General features: G+C 58.0%; 1 protein-coding gene across 5 annotated transcripts in view; it reads right to left on the bottom strand.

The window, feature by feature from the left end:
- Nucleotides 1–7,946, bottom strand: part of BCL11A (BCL11 transcription factor A) — a 78,237-nt gene extending 70,291 nt beyond the window's left edge. Inside the window, exons 1-2 of one of the 5 annotated variants that reach the window (XM_087775011.1) lie at nt 7,501–7,946; nt 1,482–1,811 (exon numbers count right to left, since the gene is read on the bottom strand). In XM_087775011.1, coding sequence (XP_087631137.1) covers nt 1,482–1,811; nt 7,501–7,555 — 385 coding nt within the window. In that variant the 5' untranslated portion in view covers nt 7,556–7,946. Of the gene's footprint in view, nt 1–1,481; nt 1,812–6,250; nt 6,355–7,500 lie in introns of those variants that run through there. The other 4 variants (XM_087775014.1, XM_087775010.1, XM_087775013.1 and 1 more) reach the window with 4 other exon arrangements.
- Between the last annotated feature and the right edge of the window lie 1,577 nt (nt 7,947–9,523).

A 9,523-nucleotide genomic window follows, 5' to 3' on the forward strand; every position in this document is an offset into this window, starting at 1 on the left:
TATATATTCATTCGAGTGACGTATGCATGTGTACGCACATGGCTTTGTGCATATATATACACGCGCGCAGACAGACACGCGCGCACTGAAACACGTTTGCTGCCACCGCAAAACCTTCAAAACGAGAGCTCTCCAGCGTGATTTGCCGGCTGGTTTGGAGGCCAGGGAGGCTGCGGCAGCATCGCGCTGAACCTCCCAGCGCCTGCTGCCCTATTATGGTTTAACTCTGTGGCCAAAGGAAGCCCAAGACAAGCTCCGGCACATCACGTCATGACGTACCGCACCTCTGACAACCCCGAGCGGTCCCACGGGCTCCCTGAAGAGAGGTACCTGCAGTGCCACATCCCAAACATCGCTGGCAGGGGGGGTTTGAAACTGGTTCAGGCATTTGTTGGTGTCGATACGCTGCGGTCTCGCCTTTTTCGACCGGCAGTATTGGCGCGGTTTGAAGTGATTTGCAACGCTCGCTGCAAATGGGTAGTGCTCTTGTTTACTAGCAGGATTTCAAAAGCAGAGCGTGCCTTCTTACACTCCCAAGGCTCTGGGATTTTCTTTCACGTAGTACGCTATATGCTTTTAACCTCATTTGTGCAAATATCTGCACGGCAAATAGCCTTCCGTTTTTTAAAAAAAAAAAAATTATGCTAAGAAATGGAATTATTTACCCTTTTTTTTTTAAAAAAAATTGCATTTCATATTGTTTGTTGCACAAAACAGAACTCTGCCTTGGACATTTGTACGGCTGACATGTGGTTGTGTAAACCGCAAACAAAATCAAGATACATCTGTCAAAACCACATCAGAGACAAGAGAGAGCACAGCGAAGCATTTATCATTTGGCTGAGGAGGCAGGCTGCAGAGAGCGGCCTTTCCTGTCAAACCAACCTTTTGAAATTTCCAACATGCCCTTAAACTTTTCGAATAAGCATGTCTGTGCGCTTCAGCAACTGCCCTCTCTACTCTGGCCTGGCCAGTCGAAAATGGCATCTTAAAGTCAAGGTCGGTGGTGTCACTTTGCCATGGGGCTGTGTTTAATTACAGTCCATACGCTGACAGCCAATATGGAACCAAGGCTGGCTGATGCTCGGTTAACTCTTTCACCCCTGACTTTGCCAAAGACTCGAAAGCTCCTCGCTTTATCGCGTGGCAGGCTCTGAAATCTCCTCCTGCAGCGCTACGGCAGGCGAGACACCGGGAGACAGTGACTACAATACAATACAGGCACATCACGAGAGCAGCCTCAAACAATACTGTTAGAAATACCGGCTGGCACGGCACGTGCCTGTTGATCCTGCCTCTGCGCAGGCACTAGGAAATACCGGTCGTGTGCTCACCACTAACCGAAGGCAGGGCATTTAACGCGTCGGCCGCCACGGCGAGCAGAACAGAGCGACAGGCGCAGCAGTTTACAACTGCGAACACGCTAGGTTGCAACTGAAACGGAAATAAACTCGCAAACACTTCTCCTTGCTTTAATTTACCTGCTATATGTTCCTGTTTAGGGCAAATTCCTCTAGATGACGTTGATAAACAATCGTCATCCTCTGGCGTAACCTGGATGCCAACCTCCACAGGATTGGATGCTTTTTTCAGCTCACTTGGTGAGGGTGAAGGTGGCTTATCCACAGCCTTCTCTAAGCAGAGACTGCCATTGCATTGTTTCCGTTTGTGCTCAATAAAAATAAGAATGTCCCCCAACGGGAAGTTCATCTGACACTGGCCACAAGTGAGGAGGTCGTGGTCCCCTTCCGGAGCTCCCAATGTGCCATGTTCAGGTTCGTCATCAGTGAGAATGGCTTCAAGAGGTTCGGCTGCAGTTTGAGAAACAAAAGGAGAATCATTAGAGCTCTCGGGAAAGGCACTGGGCGCGGGGGGGGCGGGGAACGCGCCGAGCCCCCTCTTCATGAATATCATACCCTGCTCGCAACCTCCGCCTGCTCCCCCCCGACTAAACCCATGCACCACGGCTATTAGCACGGCAGCGAGGAGGTGAATTCATCAGTTACAGGGAAGGGATTTTGCAGAAACAGCTGTAGCACACAGAACTCGGAGAGCGAGCGCTGCGACTGTCTGGTGCTCCTACACGAGGACAGATTTCTGACTCGACTGAACGATTCGGTGGTAAAATGAAATGAATAGGCTGAAAGAATACACCGCACAACTCTTGTAGCCCTACGAAGAGAAACGAATATGGTGTTTTATTGCCAGATTTATTATTTATGTATATGAATTCAAGGCTAAAAGCACCGCACACGCGCTCTCTCACACACACACGGGTGTGTATTTTCCACCAGCCAGATCTACTTTCTAAAATTTAGAAGCCTGAACCAGGCGGGTGCAGACAAAAGGTGTTTGAACCGATAGACGTTGCATATTCCCTGCACAGGCCGCGCAGGTAGCACGTGCGCCTGTAAAAGAAAAAAAGAGAGGGAGAGCCAGACCGCATGGCCGCACACACCCAGGCCCCGACACACCGGGCACGTATAGCCCTCACAACGCATGTGCGTACGTATACGTCTTTATTTGTGTCCCTCTCCCTGTCAGCCCGTTTACGGCTTCCAATTGAAAAATTCGAAAGCCGGGAGTTATTTGTGGGGGAGGGAGGGGACGAGGCAGATAAATAAATAAATAAATGGCAGAAACCGAAATGAGAAAAAGCAAATGCAGCAGAAATGCCTGCGGGGCGGGGGGAGGCACCTCTCACTTTTCAGCTGCTCCTCAGGATTCGACTAAATATCGAATTCACAACCGATTCCACCCAGAGATATTAGCTGGATGGGATGGTTTTTAGCACTTAAGGAAACAAGGCAATTAGTCATTTTTCCTTTTTCCTCCTGAAATAAAGGAATGCCTAAATTATCTCGAACGTGTTCACACTGGTGGCCCTCAGCATCTAAAAACCAGCGTGGCCAAGCGACTGCCACATTCCCTCGCAACAGTGAGAAGTGCCTTCTTTAAACTCAAAATACCTTGCCTAATGTTGTCAAAGTTGACAAATTTTCTGAATGAGCTCCAAAAAGCTTCATTATGAGGCTATTTCTGCTCACAGAATCGTCAGTGGATGCTCTAACGAGGCAGACGCCGCTCTCTTTTCTGTTGGCTTTTTTTTTTTGGGGTTAAGTTTGCAGAGAAATACCTTGGCGATCTGTGTGCAGTCACCACCACTAGTGCTTTTCACGAGGCAAAAAAAAAAAAAAAACCCAAATAAATAGCAGCAGCGCGTTGGTATTCCTCTACCTGCGCAACACAAGACGCACGCTGACAGCGGCGAGCAGGAGGAGAGGGTACTACAAACACAACCCACCTCAAAACGCTGCCAGGTAACGCCAGCGAGACAGAATACAACTCCTAAACAGTTAATCAGCCTGACCTTCTTTAGCTGGCTGCCAATTTCACATTTAATGAACTTAAAGCCACAGAGAATCAAAAAATAGATTTTAATTTGACTGCACGATATTGGAACTGATTTTGATAAAGTGCAAAAATCCAGTGAACTCAGGTTAAATTTATTTCAACCCTACCTAGGCTGAATATTGAGGAGGAAGATCTGGAGTAGCTCCCAGTTGTGCTGCGTAAAATAATATTGAAAGAGCACACTACCTCGCCGTACCTCAGCTCCAACTAGGACACCGGGATCCAGTCCATCATTTCTTGCCTCTAGTACTACTTCTAATTTAACGTAAGGTCAACCACAGGAATATGAAGGTTACATTCGTATTAATAAAAACAATGTCTTAATCGCTGGGGTTTTCTTCTGAACTTAACAGACCGACAAGCCAAGACGCACAACGTGCATTTCACGCTCCTCGGGAAGCCGGGAGAGGAGCAGGGTGTTTCTGCGGGATTGCTGGGCTATGGCGGTTTTCTCCCCGGCCGTTCCTTGCGTTCGGACCGAGGGAGGGAATTATTGCAGGACTGATTCCACCAGTAGCTCGCTGCACGCCGCAGACAAAGGTATTTTGCACATCTAACTTCTAGCTCACCAACTCTCCGCAGCAAAAGGCACAAAATAACCCGTATTCCCCTTACAACCGGCTTAGCGAGGAGCTCTGCATAATCATTACTCAATTATAATGTTTTCCCGCGGCCTGATTTCTTTCTGACGCTGTCAGTATTATTTAGCCGGGGAAGGTAACCCGCTGCTTCGACACCAGACAGTTAAAAGTAGCGCTAAACAAAAATAGACTTTGCTGAAGTCTGTAGCGACTGGGCTGATTTACAATCAAAACCAGGAAATGAAGTGGTAATTCAGAGGTTGCTGATTACACCTCCACATTTCACCTAATTAATTTTATAGGAGGCAAAGTTCTTGAAAATAACAAGATGATCAAATGTACAGATATAAAACCTGTAACCTCAACATTTTCTATGCTCTTAACGTAAATTATTGCTAATTAACAAGAATTATATACTAATGTATGAAATACGGCTGGTACCGTCTTCTCTGCAAAACATTTGGCTCCCGACGGAGGCAGAGCCAGCAAAAATATGTTTGTATTATTACTGCCACTTTTCAAACAAGAGAGAAAATACCGGGTTTACAAAGAAAACGCCAAAATACAATTCACCTGGTCTCGCCACTGATTTGCAGGATGCGTCTTTTAATTCTGGGGCAATCAAAATTCCCTGCCTGGGTCCCTAATCATCCGTCCCTATTTTTCATGCAAATTGCCCTTCCACCAACATGTCTTTTCAGCTTCCCCCCCTTCGCCCTCCTACTCCCCCCTTCTTCCCCGTTCCCAGTCACCAAAACAACCGCACCGTCTCTTCGGCGAAAGCGGGATGGATTTTGGAGTGCCGGGAGAAAGGAGGTACCGGGGGCGATGGGGAGGGGATGGCCACGGCACGGTGCGGGGAAATGCCCCGCATCTGCGCTGCCGGGGCATCTCCGCGCACCGTGGCGTGGGAAGGATGGAGAAGGGGCTGTTTAATCCCAAGTTTGTGTCCTGGGCTGGGTGCAAGGAAGGAGGAGGCGGGGGGGACACACTTGGGGGTACGATGGGAACCGCCAACACGTTATGGGGTGGGGGGAAACCCGGGGAGGAGGAAGGCGAGCATCACCCGGAGCAGGCAAACTCCGCGCAAAATTAAGAACAAAGAAGAAGGGGGGGGGGGGGGGGATGGGGGGGAGGGAGCTGGGCGCCCTCCCCCTCCCGCCGGCCGGGAAGGCAGCGGAGGAGCCGGCCAGGTTCAAGTTCGCGGGTCTGCCCGGTTGTTTGATCTCGCTGTGCCTCCTAGCGACCGAAACGGGCAGGCAGCCCGCCCGCCGCCCCGGCTCCGGCGCGGCACGGCACGGCATCCCCCCCCGGCTCCCCGCTCCCCCAGCCCGGCCTCCCTTTCCCCCCCACCCCTTCCCCACCACCCCTCCCTCCCCATCCCCGGGGCGGCTCTCGCCGCTGGGAGCCCCCCCACTCCCCCCCGGGGCCCGTCCCAGCCGCCGCTCCCGCCCCACGCGTGCGGAAACTCCGCGCCGGCCCGCGGAGCGAAGAGGAGCCGCGGGGATCCCCGCCCGCCCGGGAGCCCCCCGCCGTGATCCCCTTTCCCCGCATCCCGCTCCCGGGGCGTCCTGGCGTGGGGAAGGGACCCCCCCGTACCCCATTTCGGGCGGGGAGGAGGGGCCGCACCCCCGTCAGCGCGTTACAGCCCCTGCCCCAGCGCAGCGCCGGGTGATTCAAATTAAAAAAAAAAGAAGCCTCGAGAAGTGGAAAAGAGGGAGAAAAGGATGAGGGGGGCGAGGGGCTGAGCCCCTCCCGGGTTTTAGGGCAAAACTTGGGGCAGGGCAGAGCTCCGCGGCGGCGGGCAGAGAGCCGGGGGCTCGCCCGGGGGCTCCATGTGCGAACCCGGCTGGAAACGTCTGGGCAGCCGGGGGGGGAGAGATCGCAGCGGGAAGTTTGGGGGGGGGGGGGGGGGTTGGGGGTTGTTTGGTTTTTTGGTTTTGTTTGGGGTTTGTTGGTTTTTTGGGGGTTTTTTGGTTGTTTTTTTTTTTTGCGAAGGGGAAGAAGGAGCCGGGGATGGTTGGCAGGGAGAAATCGCCTTGGGTTTTCTGCCATCCCCGGGAGGGAACAAAACCCGCCGGGAGGAATGGGGGGAAAAGAGAAAGAAAGAAAGAACAAGAAAAAAGAAGGGGGGAGAAGAAGGAGCGAGGAGCAGCATGCAGCGTTTCCCCTTCCCCCCGGCTCACCCCGAGGAAAAGGGGATTTTTTTTTTTCTTTTTTTTTCTCCCTTCCTTCCCACCCCCCTCGCCCCAAACCTTTCCAGCTCGAGTTGCCTTTTGTTGTGCAAAGAGCGCTCCCGCTTATCTTGCATCTAGCCCTGGTGTGTGTGCTGGCGGCTGGAGGGAGGCAGCCCGAGAGTTTTTGTTGCACCGGGGCGGTGGGGCTCGGGCTTTGGTTTTTTCTCTCCCGGGGAGAGCGAGCGGGTTCGGTTCGGGGTTGCAGTGCGGCGGGGAGGAGAGGGCCGGCTGGCGAGTGTGCGGCTGCGAGCGTGTGTGTGTGTGTGCGTGCGTGTGCGTGTGTGTGTGCTCAGCCCGGGCTCGCTCTCGCCTGTGTTTGTTGGCAGGAGGCTCCCCGCACACGCGGTGCTTGTAAACATTCAGACACGAGATTTTTCCCAATCAAAATCCACTTCCACTTTTTTTTTTTTTTTTTGAAAATCTTCCAAAAAATAGTAAGCGAGCGGGAGGAAGGCGAAGCGTAGGGCGAGGAGGGAATCCCTCCCGGCGGCGGCTGGGCTCCGGCTGCCGGCTCCCTCGCCCGCCCGGTGCCGCCCCCCGCCCCAGCCCCAGCCCAAGCGGCGGCGGGGCGGGCGCGGGGCGAGGTCGGGGCGGCGGAGCCCCGCACGGCGCCGGCCCGGGGCGGCGGGGAGCGGCGGGACGGCCGCCCCGCGGCGGAAACAAAAGGCGGGCGGCCCGGCCCGGCCCCCCCCCCCCTCCCCCCGAGAGGGTGCCGCGGGGCGACGGGGCGAGCCCGCCGGGCAGCCCGGGGGCCGCGGCAGCCGGACTTTCCCCCCGCTCCGCTCGCCCGCCCGCCGGCTCCGCGCCCGCCCGGCCAAGGTGTCCGGCGTCCCGCCCGCCGCTCCCGCTGGAATTGCTCGGGACGCTGGGCCGGCTCCTCCCGCGGCAGCCCCGCACCTAGCCCGAGCGGGGCGGCTCTGCCGGCGGCGGGGCGAGAGCCGCCGCTCTTGCCGCCAAAGAGCGGGGAAAGCGGGGAGAAGGGAGCGGAGCGGGGGCGGAGGGAGGGCGCGCTGGCGGGCGGGGGGCGAGGGGCGAAAGAGGAGAAAAGTGATCAAGGTGATTAAATTAGAGGGGGAGAAATTAACCGGAATGCTGAGAATCCCGAGCCGGCGTGGAGTTCATTTTTTTTTTTTTTCCCCCGACTCGCTCACTCGCTCTCACTTTTTCTTTTTTTTTTTTTTTTTCCCCTTCCTCCCCCTGCTCTCGCTCAAATTAAAAATTAAATCCGTGAAGGCGAAATTAAATAAATTGCTCTCCGGGTTACTTACGTGAAAATTCCCGTTTGCTTAAGTGCTGGGGTTTGCCTTGCTTGCGGCGCGACATGGTGGGTTGGTGGCTTCGGTGGCTTGTGAGTCGCTCGGTTCACATCGGGAGAGACGGGTTAGAGAGGAAGGAGACTCCAGAGAAAATATCTTCATCAATGTCTTTTGACATCCAAAATAAATTAGAAATAATACAAAGATGGCGCAGGGAAGATGAATTGTGGGATAGCAGTCATGGCTTTTTTTTTTTTTTTGTGCAAGGGGAAAAAAAAGAGAGAGAGAGGGAGAGAGAGGGAGAGAGAGAAGGAGAGAGAGAGATGAAAAAAATGGCAAAAGCCCCCCTGAGCTGCAAGTTCAAGTGCGGACGTGACGTCCCTGCGAACTTGAACGTCAGGAGCCTGGATGGACAGAGACATACAAAACATGGGCAGGGCAAGCCGGGGAGAGGGGAGGAGGGAAGGCGAAGGCAACACCAATGGACACTCATCAGGGGCTGGACATGAAAAAGAGAGCAGGACAAGCCAATGGACAGTGATCGCAGGGGGGAGAGGGGAGGGGGCGCGGCGGGGGGGGCGCACCGGCCGCCCGGCGCACGCTGCCCAATGGGGCCGGGGGGCCGGGGGCGGCGGCCGGGGCCGCGGAGGAGCGGGGTGCCGGAGGGGCGCCGGGAGAGGGGCGGGGGGGGGGCTGAAGGCGCCCGCGGGGAGAGCGAAGGGAGGCGAGGGAGAGGGAGAGGGAGAAGGCAGGCAGGCAGGCAGCGGCAGCGCGCACACCCCCGCTGGAAAAGCAAACACATCGGCCGAGCGAAAGGCGGGCGGGGAGGGCTGCGGGGCAGGCTGGCCCCGGGCCGTGCCCGGGCGGAGGGGGAGCTGGGGGAGGCCAGGTAGGACCGGAGACCACCCGAAAAGCAGGGGGGGGGGGCCATCCGGCTCCCGGCTTCCCCGCTCCCCCCCTCCCCCTCCCCCCGAAGCCGCGGAGTCCCCTCCTCCCGGGAGCTGCGGCCCGTCCCCGGGGGACGGCGGCCCCGCGGGGAGCTGGGGGGCAGCGGGGGCTGGGCCGGGCCCGGCCCGCGGGAAACTTCGGCGGGGAGCGGCGGGCCCTGCCCCGCCGCCGAGCCGGGCGCCTCGCCGCGGGGCGGGCCGGGGGGGAGAAGCGAGCGCAGTTCGGCGAGCGAGGAGGCGGCAGGCAGGGGAGGAGAGGGAGGGGGAGCGGAGGGCGACGGGACCCCGCGGCTTTCCCCGCGCCGCGGGCTTCTCTCGCCCGCCCGGAGCCCCCCTGCCCGGGCGGCGCTGCCAGCCCTGCCCGCAGCCGCGGGCTCCGAGCGAAAGCGGAACGCGGGCCCGCCGGCTGGCACCGGGGAGGGCGGGGGGGAGCCCAGGCGGCGGGAGGCAGCGAGGAGCGGCCGGAGTTGGGAGGATGCGGCGGCGGCTGCAACTTCGCCGAAAACGGACGGGGAGAGCGGCAGAGGCTGCCGGCACGGGGAGGGATCAGGTTGCGGTAGAAATAAGCTCCGGAGGCGAACGGGCGCTTGGAGCGAAGTGCGGCTGCCAAAGGAGTGCGAGGGGGAGAAGCGCGCCCAGGACGGAGGCGGCGGGCGGCGGCGGGAGGCGAGCGGCGGCCGGGGGCGCGGAGCGGCCGCCCGCCGGCGTCAGAACGGTGTTAGCGCTGCGATCGCCCGGCCGCCGCCGGCGGAGCCGAGGGGGCGGGCGGAGGCCGGGGCTCGGCGGCCGGGGACCTGTTGGCGTGGCGAGCTGCCAGGGGCCGGGGCGAGTCGCTCCGGCGTGGGACGGTGCCGGCCTGCCGCCCACCCCCCCCATCCACGGACACGGGCGAGCCCGGCTGCGGCTGTCAGCGCCGTGGCTGCTGGGGGGCGGCAGGCAAACGCCCGCCCTGCCTGGTTGCCCGCGGGCCCCGCGGCGGGTGACAGTAGCCAGCTGCTCCGGGGCTCACGCCGCCTTTCGGGGCTGGCCGCCGCACGTATGTGCGAAACGTCTATAAACAGGCGCGTGTGCGTGTAGGGGAGAGAAGT

This window comes from Nipponia nippon, unplaced genomic scaffold (genome assembly GCF_047370975.1).
Source record: "Nipponia nippon isolate SJK-2023a ecotype South Korea unplaced genomic scaffold, ASM4737097v1 scaffold_4, whole genome shotgun sequence".
Taxonomy (NCBI): Eukaryota; Metazoa; Chordata; class Aves; order Pelecaniformes; family Threskiornithidae; genus Nipponia; species Nipponia nippon.